The 14,343-nt window shown below is 49.1% G+C and overlaps 1 protein-coding gene across 1 annotated transcript; it reads right to left on the reverse strand.

The window, feature by feature from the left end:
* Positions 1–253: 253 nt before the first annotated feature.
* Positions 254–12,984, reverse strand: LOC130879142 (zinc finger protein 282-like). Its single transcript, XM_057777258.1, has 5 exons — positions 12,790–12,984; positions 9,726–10,079; positions 8,136–8,262; positions 2,993–3,100; positions 254–2,523 (listed from the first exon to the last, which is right to left on the reverse strand). Exons 1-5 carry the CDS (start codon positions 12,811–12,813, stop codon positions 1,427–1,429), a joined length of 1,710 nt encoding a protein of 569 aa, XP_057633241.1. The 5' UTR covers positions 12,814–12,984; the 3' UTR covers positions 254–1,426.
* Between the last annotated feature and the right edge of the window lie 1,359 nt (positions 12,985–14,343).

Raw genomic sequence — 14,343 nt, forward strand, 5'->3', positions numbered from 1 at the left:
GTGTGTCCATCGAGGCCAGAGTTGCAGACAGTTGTACTTCCGATGGCCCAGACACAGTGCCCTTCAGGCCATCAGCCACCCCACCCAAGCCTGACTCCATGGTGCTTTGCATCATTTTTTCTTTCAGAACTTCAACATGGACACACAGTTGAAAATAACTCACTGTTACCCAAATCTGGAGCTAAGTAATACTACTGCAAAATAAACAAGCAAACTTTGGCAGGATCATCAGGACAAGGGGGAGAGTTTACAGTTCTTCCTAAACATTTATTTATAGGTTTTTTGTTTTTTTTGTTTTTTTTGCTTTTTCGAGACAGGGTTTCTCTGTGGCTTTGGAGCCTGTCCTGGAACTAGCTCTTGTAGACCAGGCTGGCCTCGAACTCACAGAGATCTGCCTGCCTCTGCCTCCCAAGTGCTGGGATTAAAGGCGTGCGCCACCACTGCCCGGCTTATTTATAGGTTTTAAGGGAATATGTGAAAACTACCCCCAGATGTAGACAAAGCCCAGACAGATAGCGAGCAGCACAGGTCTTAGGCACATTCTTCCTCGGGAACACACATGCCTTTATTCTAAAACATGGGGCCACGGGCGAGAGACGTGGGGTATTTGCCAACTCTGTCCTTGAACTCCTAAGGGATATTTTCTTTTTTCTTTTTTTTGGATTTTCGAGACAGGGTTTCTCCGTAGCTTTTGGTTCCTGTCCTGTAACTAGCTCTTGTAGACCAGGCTGGCCTCGAACTCACAGAGATCCGCCTGCCTCTGCCTCCCGAGTGCTGGGATTAAAGGCATGTGCCACCACAGCAGGGCTGATATTTTGTTTCTTTAAACAGGGACACGACCTTGAACTTCTGACCCTCCAGCATTAACAGGAATGCTAGAGCACAGGTAGGTGCCCTCACAGCCAGTTTAACTTGAAGTGGGGACTGAACCATGGTTCCATGGTGCATGCCAGATGAACAATGATAAGTCACATTCCCAGCTCTGCCTCTGGAAACTCCTCTTGGAAACTAGTTTTGAATAGAGTTGCTCAGATGGAAACAGAACAACTCAACTTTTCAAAATTGTAGCAATCCTAACTGGTCAGCAACCTTTGATGGGTGAAAGGCCCAGGCTGCTGCCTGAACTGCTGAGATGGTGATATCAGGGAGCCACAGAGTCAGGGCCGCTGCTGCTGCAGGCAGATACACTCATGCTTCATTCTTCCTTCACCTCTGCTTCTGCAACATTTTGGGACAGGAACCTTCCCTGCAGCAAGAATCTCAGGGGCACTTAGCACCTGCAGTCCATGGGAGAGAACCATCCCCTGGGAAGCCTACAGATGGCAGGTACCACACATCTGACCCAAGAAGTGTCCCTTAGGAGAGGCAGCTTGGGTTCAAGGGGACCCAGAAGCCCTATGTTCCCTCATTAGGGACTCTCTGGGTGCTACCCTGCATTCTCCATTTTCACAGACAGACAGCTATGCAGAGACCCCACCAGACCTTCTTGACCATGGTCGCTGAGCTGCTGACCTCTGCCATAGACCTTATGGTCCTGACTGGCCTTGGATCTGGGGGAGATAGAAGGGTCACTGGAAAACTTTCCCCTAGCTGCACCCTTAAGGAGACTTGTAGGTGACTCAAAGCTTGGTGAGCTCTTCTCACCAGCCACGTAAGCAGAGGAGGCTGAGCGGGCATGACTGCCCTGGTGGCGCACCAGCCAGGAGCGACAGGTGAAGCTCTTGCCACACTGGCCGCAGGTAAAACGCTTCTCCTGAGAGTGGCTGCGCAGGTGCCGTAGGAAACTGGGTTTGTGCGTAAAGCAGGAGCCACACTGGGTGCACTGGAAAGCATGCTCACCAGAGTGCACACTCTGGTGCACTGTCAAATTGGCCAGGCGTGTGAAACGCTTGTCACATTGGGTGCATGGAAATGGTTTCTCACCCGTGTGTGTGCGCCGATGTTCCACCAGTGTGGACAGGCGCCCAAAACGACGGCCACACTGTGCACATGGGAAGGGCCGCTCTCCCGTGTGGGTGCGCTGGTGCTCCAGCAGTGTGGACAGGCGGCCAAACCGCTTCTCACACTCAGCGCATTTATAAGGCTTCTCCCCAGTGTGTGTGCGGTAGTGCGTGGTAAGTGTTGACTGGTGGACGAAGCTCTTGCCACACTGGACACAGGTGTAGGCACGCTGGGCTGTGGATGCACGACGGTTCCTGGTGAGAGTGACCTGTTGTGTGGCATTCTGGGGGCACTGGAGACTGGCAAAGGGCGGAGATCCATGGTGTGGGTGCGCATGCTGAGTGCTGAGCTCTTTGACAATGAAGTCCTGGCCATTCTCAGTGCCCTCAGTAGCTGGCACAGGCTGACTCTGAGAGCCTCGGGGGAGGGAGGCCACCTCTCTCTCTCTGGAAACAGGGAACAGGTCCCCACAGGTTCTCCTCTCGAAGTCCTTCTTGCTGGATCTCCCTTCAGTTGCCCACGCTGGGTCTGGTAGCACGGACTCTCCTTCCAGGATCCTTTTCTTGTTAGTTAGCCAGGTTTCTGGTGGGGAGAGACAGAGATGAGTCATTCCTGCCACAGGCTCTGGAGCTGGGCTGCCTGATCCCCCTGTTCTTTGGTATGGAAGGCCTGAGGCTCACACGACCCTGTCACTGAAGGCCCTCCCTCTGGTCCTAACCTACGTATCTCCCACTTGCCTTCTGCCAGAGGCCCACTCTGTACCATCTGCATGCTATCCAAATGCCCTAACAGCTAAGTTGTGTGCCTCTGCTTAAGGCCTCTTCTCATCTATACTTCAACAGCTCCCAAGAGCAGCTCCCCAGCAGCCCCTGATCTGAGCCACCAAGACCAAGAATGAGAAAGCCTGCCTACCACACCCTGGTTCTGATTCTGGTACAGAGACAACAGGACAACACAGGATACTTGCTCGCTGCCACTTCCAGACATGAATACAGAAAGCCCCCTGGAGGTGTTCATAGACCCAGATATACAGCCTATCCCTGGGCTTCACCTGAGCACAGATAGGCACTGGTTGTCTCTTGCAGACTCTTCTCATATGCCTCTTCCTCTTGCTTGATCCAGGGGAGAACATTGGGGGAGGATTCCAGCTGGCCTGGTTCTAAGGAAAAGAAGCCCCGAGGGCATCAGATGTCATGACCTCTAGTGACCACAAGGAACTCCCAAAAGAATCACAGAGCCCAGGAAAGGCAGAATAAATAAGTGCTGGGATTCCGGTAAGACTAAAATGATAGGGAGTCAGGAGAGCAGAGGTACAAGGCTTCTGAACGACCACGGCCAGCAGCCTTTCATCACACCACCCACCCGTCTTCCTGTAGGGAAGAACAGCTCGAGGTTTCCTGGGCCCACAGATCCCTCCAGAACACAGAGCATATTTTGAGAACACTTCAAGCAGATAAACAGGATTAAATAAAGGCTCAGACTTTTCCAGCTACATGATCTCTGATGATTTACCTAACCTCTCTGAAGCTTACTTCATTTATGTATATGAAAAGGCAAAACCTACAAGAGATTTAAATGGATCAATATTTATAGTCTATAAGTATGAACTTTGTTAAGTTGGAAATAAATGCATTGTACTAAGAGAAAAGGGCAATTCTTTCCCTCCTGCTAGTTTTTTTGGTTCCCCCCACCCAAAGCAGGGTTTCTCTGTGGCTCTGGCTATCCTGGAACTTGTTTTATAGACCAGGCTGGGAAGAAAGGTGAGGTGTGTAGTGTGCACCACTACACCCGGTTCTTACTAGCTTTTTTTTTTTTTTTTTTTTTTTTTTTGAGACAGGGTCTCACTATGTAGACCAGGCTGGCCTCTAACTCACAGAGTTCTGCCTCCTGAGTGCTGGAATGTGGGAATGTGGGTTTTATCAGTCTCTGGCAGCCTAAGTAACACAGTACCCTAGGATAGGTGTCCTTCAAGGGTCAAGTGACCTCACTAGTCTGTTCCAATCTCTAAGATTCATATCCATAGCACAGCACATCATGCATATCATGCATGCTCTCCCCCAATAAATAAATGTTAAGAAAATTAAAAGAGGAAACCATTTCAAGCCACAACTATCTAGCTACCAATCACATACTTCAATATTGTTCTAAGTTTGGACCTGGAAATACAGGGTCAGCTTTCCATTGTTCTGGTGGCACCTGTGGTCCAATCATACTAAGAAGATGCTCCCCAACCACAAGTACCCACCTCCCCTACACAGGCTGCTTCCATAATTTTAACCTAACAGCTGGAAAATTCCGTTTTTAACAGGAAGCACTTCAAGCTTTGGAAAACGAAGTCAACAGTAATATACCACCTGGGTAAAGCACTTGCTACCAAGTCCGATGACCTGAGTTGAACTCTTGCAGCCCACATATTAGAAGGAGAAAAGTTATCTTCTAACTTACACACACTGTGAGGTCTCTGAGTATGTACACCAATAATAAGAACAGCAGCTATGCTGGGAGGGGCTTAGGATGGAGGAGGTAGCCAATAAAGAGAGGCTTTAAAAAATATTGTACATATGTACATATGTATCTGTGCACACGAGTGCAGTGTGCTCAGAGGACAGAAGGTGTCATCCCCTGGAGCTCACAGATGCCTATATGGATATAGGGTATATGGGTACAGGTGCTGGAATCATACTCAAGAGCCTTTAGATAGCAGCATGTTCTCTTAGCTTCAGAGCACTCGCCAGTCCACGAGAAGTCTTTTAAATTGAGCCTGGTGGTGCACAACTGTAATCCCAGGACTTAGAAGGCAGAGGCAGAATGACAGATACAAGCTCAAGACTGGTCTATATAAGTTCTAGGCCAGCCAGATCTAATAGCAAGACCGTATCCAGACAGAGAATGTTTGATCTCTGCACTACTGAGCAAAAACACATTCATATAAAAATGCACTTGCATAATCTAAAGGCTAGAGGCTCATCAGCCCCTTCCAGGTGACCCTCTAATCAGCTCCTCAGACTCCAAGGTGTCCAAATCACTTAAGCATGTTGAGACTGTAATGCCCATGCTTACCGACTGAAGATCCTCAAATTTGGCAGGAAGAGCTGCCTCTGGAAAATAAAGCGAGCTTACACCAAATGACAGTGGAGAAGCTATTGGAGGAAGGAGTGAGTGACAGCTAAGACAGCAAGGACCATCCAAGGCTAGGCAGTCCTAAGTCCCCTGAGGACACCCATCCACAGCAAAGTTCTGGGCACCTCCGAGGACATACCAGCCAACACCCATTTCATGGGTCCTCAGTGAACCAACAAGTGCCACTACCTACTAAGCACTTCCTGCTTATACTCCATTCTCAAGTGCTACTGGCTGATTACTGTACCCTCTCTGTGGTATCCCCACCCATGCAGGGACCCCCAAAACACTTTTAACCTCAGTGCAACTTGCCAACCAGTCAGTGTGTTCTTTCTTAATTTAGCTCCCTTCAAATGAGGGCTTTTCTCCTCAAATATAGTAAAAATCTAAAAACAAGGGAAGGGGCTTGAGAGAGGATTATTACAGCACACCTGGGTTTGGTTCCCAGCACCTACATGGGGATGCTCACCACTGATTCTTAGCTCCATTTCTAGGGGATCTAATATCACATGTGTACAGTGCCCCCACAGGCACATGCAGACACACACATACCTCCAACATGAAATGGTACATTTGTTCTGAGCAAACAGGGAATCTATCCCCTTTCAGGAGGAGTGGTCTCTTCTTCTATTGTTTCTTTCATTTGAACTGAGGATTTCTTCACCTTTCAAAAAGCCAGGGTGGTTCACACCTAGAATTCCAGTACTCCAGAGGCTGAGGTAGGAGGCCCAAATTCAAGGTCAGCCAGAGTCACCCAGTAACTTCCAGGCCAGTCTGGGTTAGAGTAAGATCCTATCAGGAGAAGTAGACAAGATTGCCGGGCAAAAACTGGGAACTTGCGGGTGAGGTGGCATGGGGCTAAGGGGAAATGGGGTGAGAAACGTGAGAAGGGGAGGATGGGAGGAGCTTGAGGGATTGGGATGGTTGGGATATAGGAAGGATGGATACGGGAGCAGCGAAGTATATATCCTAACTAAGGGAGCCATCTTAGGGTTGGCAAGAGACTTGACTCTAGAGGGGCTCGCAGGTGTCCAGGGAGATGTCCCCAGCTGGTACCTTGGGCAACTGAGGAGAGGGAACCTGAAATGACCCTATCCTATACTGATGAATATCTTACATATCACCTTAGAACCTTCATCTGGTGATGGATCGAGATAGAGACAGAGACTCAATTTGGAGCAACGGTCTGAGCTCTTAAGGTCCAAATGAGGAGCAGAAGGAGGGAGAACATGAGCAAGGAAATCAGGACCACGAGGGGTGCACCCACCCACTGTGACAGTGGAACTGATCTATTGGGAGCCCACCAAGGCCAGCTGGACTGGGACTGAATAAGCATGGGTTGAAACTGGACTCTCTGAACATGGCGGACAATGAAGGCTGATGAGAAGCCAAGGACAATGGCACTAGGTTTCGATCCTAATACATGAACTGGCTTTGTGAGAGCTTAGCCTGTTTGGATGCTTACCTTCCTGGACCTAGATAGAAGTGGGAGGACCTTGGTCTTCCCGCAGGGCAGGGAATTTGGACTGCTCTTCAGTATCGAGAGGGAGGGGGAATGGTGTGGGGGGAGGAGAAGAGGAGTGGGGATGGGGGAGGGGAGTGGGGGGAGGGGGCAATATGTGGGAGGAGGGGAGGGAAATGGGAAACGGGGAGCAGGTGGAAATTTTTTTTTTTTTTTTTTTTTTTGGTTTTTCGAGACAGGGTTTCTCTGTGGTTTTGGAGCCTGCCCTGGAACTAGCTCTTGTAGACCAGGCTGGTCTCGAACTCACAGAGATCCGCCTGCGTCTGCCTCCCAAGTGCTGGGATTAAAGGCGTGCGCCACCACCGCCCGGTGCAGGTGGAAATTTTAATTTAAAAAAAAAAAAAAGACCCTATCAGGAAAAAAGGCTGGAGCTATAACTCAGTGGGAGGGGCTTCCCAAAGCACTCACAAGGTTCAGTCTCTAGCAGCAGGAAAGCAAAGGAAAGCAAACAGCTTTGTGATCTGCACTCCACCTTAGTGCTGTTACCGAGTAGAATGAAAAGTGAGCTCTCACTCTAGCTGTTTGTCACCTAGAGTGTGCCAGGCACCGCGTGGAAGGGAAACAGCAAACTAAGACTCAGCTCCTTCCCTAAAGTGAACACACCTTGGTGGAAGCAGGGTAAAGAGCTGGGTCACGGCCATGGACAGGGCATCACAAGTCTGCCTCACTTCTGACCCTTTCCCACAGTCCCTGGACTGACAGCAAGATTCAGTGGTGGAATAAGAATAGCTACAAACTAGGTCCTAGAGGGACAAACAAAGCAGGAGAGGCCTCCACTCCACAGAGATGGACTGAGAGGAACTGGGCAGTGAGGAGCAGATTCTAATCTGTGTGTCTCCACTGATGTCTTGGATAAGCAATTTAACCTTCCTGCAAGCTCAAAGATGATGCAAGAGCTGGGGATGTAGCTACAAAATTCCAGATCTAATCAAGTATCACATAAAAACACACTTCTGAACAAGAGGCTGGAGGACCTAGTGTTTACTGCGAGCCTTCAATTCTCAGATCTGAGATATCTTCACAAAGCATGCCCATGGGGCTGGAGATGGCCCAGTGGTTAGGAGCACTGAACGCTCTTCCGGAGGACTCAGGTTCAGTTCTGAGCACATACATGGCAGCTCACAACCATCTACAGCTCCAGTTCCAGGTAATCTGGCCTCTGCAGGCACCAGGCATGCATAAGATAGACAGACACGCCGGGCGGTGGTGGCGCACGCCTTTAATCCCAGCACTTGGGAGGCAGAGGCAGGCGGATCTCTGTGAGTTCGAGACCAGCCTGGTCTACAAGAGCTAGTTCCAGGACAGGCTCCAAAACCACAGAGAAACCCTGTCTCGAAAAAAAAAAAAAAAAAAAAAGATAGACAGACACATGCAGGCAAAACCACCCATACATACAAAATAGAAACATGTCTACACTTAATTCTAAAGATGGGAATTAAAGATATCTTCTAAAGCCTCTAAGACCAATCTGCTCTGGCTCTCAGATCCAAAGATCTCAACACACCGAGGAAAAGAATGAAACACATTTGGAAGCCTGGGGGACGTCTCTTACCCAGAACACCCAGCACCTCACGGCTCTCTTTTGCTACGTCCTTGCAGAGCTCTTTCTGCCAGTCTTCCGGGCCGCCTTCCTGTTGCTCAGGGAAACACTCAGCTACCTCTTCAGTAGTTATAGAAACCTGGAGGAATACAAATCCCCATACCCCTTCAGAGAACAGCCAGAAACGGCTCCAAACTTATGGGCACCACTGACCAAGCGCTAGCCTCTGCCCGCATTTCCACAGAAAGTGTCCTCCCAGCTCCTGTGCACACCTGCATCTGCGGCTGGAAGCTGAATGGAGACGCTTTCTTACATCTCCTCTTTCGAAAGTCACCCTGGCGCCTTCCCTTCTAGCCCACCTCCGTTCCTCTGTGTCAGCTGTCTATACGGAACACTTTCTACCAGAGACCCCCCCAGTGGCCACACCAGGCTGAGACGCAGACCAGTGCCTCACCCAGCCATCATCAGAGAACCTTCTTCCTGTAATAGGTGAGAACTAGCAAAGACCCACAACTGGACAACGTGCAGAGCGAGAAACTTTGGAGCATTCAGTCCTAAATGGAGTAACTTCATCAGCCCTCCCCTCAAGGCTCAGGGATCTATGTGGAAAAGGAGGAAAAAAGACTGTGGGAGTCAGAGGACAACTCCAGGGCAACAGTGTCCTCCAGACACAGCCAGGCTGATGTCCATGTGAACTCGCAGAGATGGAGGGAAGTCCCACGCCTAAGAAGCTATCTGCAGTTAATAGCTGATAGCAAAGGAATGAGCAGTTTTTCAGTGGCATCTCACTGGGTATATTTAACCAGACTTCATGACAGGTCCCACGTCCAGTAGTTAGAAAACATAAAACAAATTAAATGGTATTTTTATTGACTTTGCTTAATTTTGCTTTGTTTAGACATGCTTTTGTCTTATTAGTCTTTTGTTTGTATATTTTGGTATCTGCCTTTTTTTATTTGTGTCTGTGTGTGTATGTGTTTTCGAGACAGGGTTTCTCTGAGTAGTTTTCAGAGATTCACCTGCCTCTGCCTCCCAAGTGCTGGGATTAAAGATGTGCACCACCACTGCCCAGCTGTTTTGGTGTGGGTTTTTTTTTGTTGTTGTTGTTCTTTAAAAGAGAGAAAAGAATGTAAATTTGGGTGGGTAAGGAGATAGGCTCTGGGAGGAATTAGGGGGAGGGGAAAACATGATCAAAATCTATTGTATAAAAACAATTTTTTTTTCTTTCTTTCTTTTCTTTTCTTTTCTTTTCTTTTTTTTCCCTCTAACACAAGGTTTCTCTGTGTAGTCCTGGCTATCCTGGCACTCTGCAGACCAGCCTTGTCTTGAACTCTAAGATCTACCTGCCCCTGCCTCTGAGTGTTGGGATTAAAGGTGTGTGCCACCAATTGAAAACAATTCTTTTCAATTAAAAAAAAAAAAAAAAGGTGGGGGGGAACCATTCTGGAATAAGACAACTGTTGCTGCTCAAACATGTCCTTCCCAACAACTCACTCTACTGCCTAAGCAGACAACTTGCCAATGTCACACCTTCCTGACATTTAAAAAAGCTCTTAAGGTTCACTGTAGTTGACTGGAGGCCTCCCTTTACTCTATGAATACCTTGGGAGTTTCATCCTTGCTGCTAGTGGGCAGCCTCAGGACCCAGGAGTTCCGGGTTTGCATCTGGTTCTCCAGGTTCTCCAGCCGCCGCTGCAGCAGTCCATACTCCTGCAGCAGGGTTCCCAGCACGGCCCACTTGCCCTCCAGCTGGCTGCTGAGCTCCATGGCTGTCTTCTCGAAGTCAGCCAGCCTCTTCTCAGCTGACCCTGTTCGTATTTCCAGGCTTTGAAGATGGACAGCCTGGGACTCTGTTTTCTTCTCCACCGCCTGAACAGCAGCCAGGATGGCTAAAAGGGAGATCTCCGTAGACTGGATCTGGGCCTGTTGTTGGAGGTCAGTCCCCACATGCCAGTCCTGTGACCAGAGACAAGGAGATGGGTTGGCTTCCAGAAGAAGGTCAAGAATTGTTCTCAGTACAGTAAGATCAGGATCTTCTGGAATGGGTTCAGACTCCAGTCAAAGACACCAGACACCAGACCCTACAGAACCTTCATGGGAAGAATACTGAACCTAGAGTCACTGCGATGGAAAATTAAATAGTGAGCATTCAAATGTATACCAGATTTAATCTTGCTCTGTTGCAGAATATTTATTTAACTATGCAAAGATGTAATGAATTTTTTACAATGAAAAGATGTGAGATGTGTTACATTTGTTTATGTTGTCGAATATTGAACTATGTAAAGATATGTTGCTTGCCTGCTTAAGGCACCTGATTGGTCAATAGCAAGGGAGGAGTGGGGGGGGCGTCTGGGCAGGGAGAGTAAGGAGGAGGAATTTTGGCTCAGGGGCCAGCCAGATACAGAGGAAGCAGGAAAGTAGGGCAGACAGAATGAAAGAAAGGTAAAAAAGCCCTGAGGCAAAACCTGAACAGAAACAGGTTAAATTAAGTTAAAAGAGCTAGTGGGACAAGCCTAAGCTAAGGCCCAGCATTCATAATTAATAAGTCTCTGTGTCTTTATTTGGGAGCTGGCTGGCAACCCAAAGAAAACCCCAACCCTACTACTCTTTCACTGACCACCTTTGTGTCCTCTGGGGACACAGCCCAACAAGACCACAAAACCTGCATACCCAATGGCAATCTCAGCTCCTCCTCTCCCCCCACACAGGGTTTCTCAGTATGTCCCTGGCTGTCCTGGAACTCACTCAGCAGACCAGGCTGGTCTTGAACTCAGAGATCTGCCTGCCTCTGCCTCCTGAGTGCTGGGATTAAAGGTGTGCACCACCGCCGGCCAGGACCCTCACCTCCTCTCACGGCAGCTTCCCCCACAGTGAGGCCCTGCAGTTCTCACCTCAGTGATTCTAACGCTGTGTAAATTCCTGACCTGCCTGAGATACTAGGTGTCTTAGTTAGGGTTTCTGCTGTAGCGATGAAACACCACGACCAAAAGCAACTTGACAAGAAGATGGTTTCCTTTGCTTACACTTCCACATTGCTGTCTATCACTGAAGTCAGGGCAGGAACCTGGAGGCAGGAGTTAAAGCAGAGGCCATCGAGAAGTGTTGTTTAGTGGCTTGTTCCTCATGGTTTTCTCAGCCTAGTTTCTTATAGAACTCAGGACCGCCAGCCCAGATGTGGCCCACCCACAATAGGCTGGGCCTTCCCACACCAAACACTAGCTAAGAAAATGCCCTTCAGGCTTGTCTACAGCCCAACCCTTTGGAGATATTTTCTCAGTTGAGGTCCCCCCTCTCAGACGACCCCTGCTTGGACACGAAGTCTCTGTGCCCGAGGTACCTCATCAACCAGCCCCTGAAGAGTTACCACACTGGAAGGCTTGACCTTAGCTGCCAGTAAGCGGGGGCCAGAGAAAGCTGAAAGCAAGCATCTTAGTCAAAAGGAAATAACCCCGAAAATACCCTGTCTAAAGGAGCTGGACAGTGCTTCATGTATAACGAAATAATAAAACAAAGAGCAAGGAGCTCCTCTGTGGGGATAGCAGGTCTCTTCCAGAACTGGATTCTGTGCAGTTTGGGGCTAAGATACACCATTCCCCCTAAGGCTCTGTATTCTCAATTACAAGGACATCATGACTTTCTTAGGTGGTCAAGAATGAAATAAGCTCCAGGTATGCAACAGCTCTCAGGTTGCATGGCATTACCTTATACTGTATTACTAACAAACACAAAGGTTCCAGACCACTGACCAGAATTTTTATATATTATAAACCAAAGACTGAAATTAATCGACTTTTGTGACACTAAACTTTCTCCAAGACATCTTCCATAAAAAGACACAGCAAAGCGCCCCACACACTTGGATACTTGTCACTGACACCTATCCTTTCCTCCCTTCTTTTACAGCACCATGGTGCCATCCTGGGGTCTGACCACTGACCAGTAACAAGCTAAGGCTGGGAGGAGTCTTCAGAGATAAGGGTCAAATATCTTCGTTTCTCTGTGACCCTTGCCACAAATCTGGCACCTAGACGTGTCTCTGGTTACTGCAAAGCTATAGCTAGCAGATGACCTCTATCTTCAGAGACAGTATCTCAGCAGTTCATTCGCACAAGTTGGAAGCCAATAGGTCAAGCCTGAGCTTAAAACACACCTAACCAACATCTTCTATAACGATGACTCCCCCCTACCAACTACAGTAGCAAATCTTCCTGGGGGTTATTGGGAAATAGCAGGCGAGGGTGTATGCATCCACCCTGAATGTAATCGAGTTCAGGCCTGAAAACCATGGAACGCCCGTAAGGAGGACAAGATTATGGCTCCCAGGACCAAAAGGGCTAGCTGGAGGGGCCTTAGCTCAGTAATAGAGATCTGAGATGGCCAATAATGGTGGAGAGATTCCGGAAAAGGAGTCCCGTGGAGTTAAAACGTCCACAGCCGGTGCATCGGGCCCAGACATTTCCTGGTTAAGCTCAATTGGCTTATATTATGAATGATCAAAACCCGGACAAGAGACAAGGGCTTTATCCTGTAGGCATAGGAGCCCTAGTCTTCCTCCCTGAGACTCTACCGAGCTCAACCCAATTTCAGGAGGTGATAAGATGTGCTCCAGGCAAATTCAGAGACCGTTTCGCATCCCCACATGGTCTGTGCGGGCCGTCCTTACCGGAGCAGCGGCCGCCTCGGTCATGGCTGCGCGCGATCCTGCCTCGTCTCAGGGTTGCCGCTGCGATATTCCCTACCGACGGTCCTTTTTGCCCACACACAACAGACTCGGACGGCCGTCCGGGGCAAATAGTCTCGGGACAGAACATACAGAGACGTGAGCCAGCGGTGTCTCAGCTGCTCCTCCACTGCTCCCGCGGCTGGCTCGCAGGCCCCACCCTCCGCGAGCAGGCTCCCCATTGGCTAGCCATGGAGGCCCCGCCTCCTGGCTGCACAGAGCCCAGACTCCATTGAGCCGAAGCACCAGCCTGCAGCGTGTGGGCGCGTTATCTCCACCCCGCAGGTGTGAGCGCCAGGTGTTTGGCTCCCTTCTCCTATGAGCTCCACCTGCGTCGAGGAGCCAAGCGAACCACTGCGATCAGCTCAGACTACCCAGTACAAACTAGGCCACAAGCACGTAGTTATTCAAACGTGTTTATAGAGCACCAATTAGGCTAAGATTGCCACCATCATAGTTCTTAGAGCCAGATGGGCCAATCATTTCTTTGTTTTAAAAAGTGAGGGAGCCAGAAGACTCTGGGGTCAAATCTAGACACCATCGCTGGGCTCCTTCAACAAGCAGCCTTCGTTCAGTTCATTTTTAACTTAAAACACTCTTTAACGTGTGCTAATGAATTCCAGGACAAACGCAGTAAGCCCGATTGGGCATTATGGCGCAGGCAAGGAAATCTGGAGGTAGAGGCAGGAAAATCACTCAAACCCAAGGTCAACCAAGGTTACACAGCACCCACTTTTCCCACCCCTAGCATTTGTTTTGTGCTTTAAACGTAGAATACTTGTTTCCAGGGAGCATTTAACATTAGAAAGGAGGCCCAGGAACCTGAGCCCAGCACCTCCAGAGCAGCAGGGACGAGCTTTTGCAGTTGAGGATTATGCTTGAAACAGATATACTGTAAACACCCTGTCTGAGCGCTTACTGACAGCTCTTGTCTTGCTTGAGGGGCTTAAACAACAGTTGGGTGAGCAGGCATGGAGGATCCAGAACTGCCAACGGCTTGTCTACTTATCCCTGGCCCAGGAATGATGGCAGTGCTACCCTCTGCCTCATCTGTTCAGGGCTTCTGAGAGGCAAGGGTCTGAATGGCATCAGAAAATGGTACAGCCAGATGATGGTACCTAGGAGCCCTCCTGATTATGCTCAGGTGTTTGAGTGCCAAACAAGAGAGCAAACTACCAGGAGAGCTGGGACCTACCAGGCTGTGTGGGCAGCACCCGACAGGCGTGGCAAAGAGGCAAAATGAACCAGCCATCCCCAAGACGTTGTGGTCTGAGACTGTCACCTCAAACCCCTGGGCTTCAGCTGGTGCTTTTGAAAGGCCCCTCAAGTACCAGCTTGGCTGGAAAGTCTTCTAGAAACTGAAGGAACTGCCACTTGAAAAAGAAAGAGGTTCTTCCTGAAGAAGTCTGTCTGGGGAAAAAGGGCACAAGATCAACAAAGAAGAGAAAAGAGACCCAGACTTAAAAGGACGGACAAAATAGGCATTTGTCTAGCACC

Source organism: Chionomys nivalis, chromosome 1, assembly GCF_950005125.1.
Source record: "Chionomys nivalis chromosome 1, mChiNiv1.1, whole genome shotgun sequence".
Classification (NCBI taxonomy): domain Eukaryota; kingdom Metazoa; phylum Chordata; class Mammalia; order Rodentia; family Cricetidae; genus Chionomys; species Chionomys nivalis.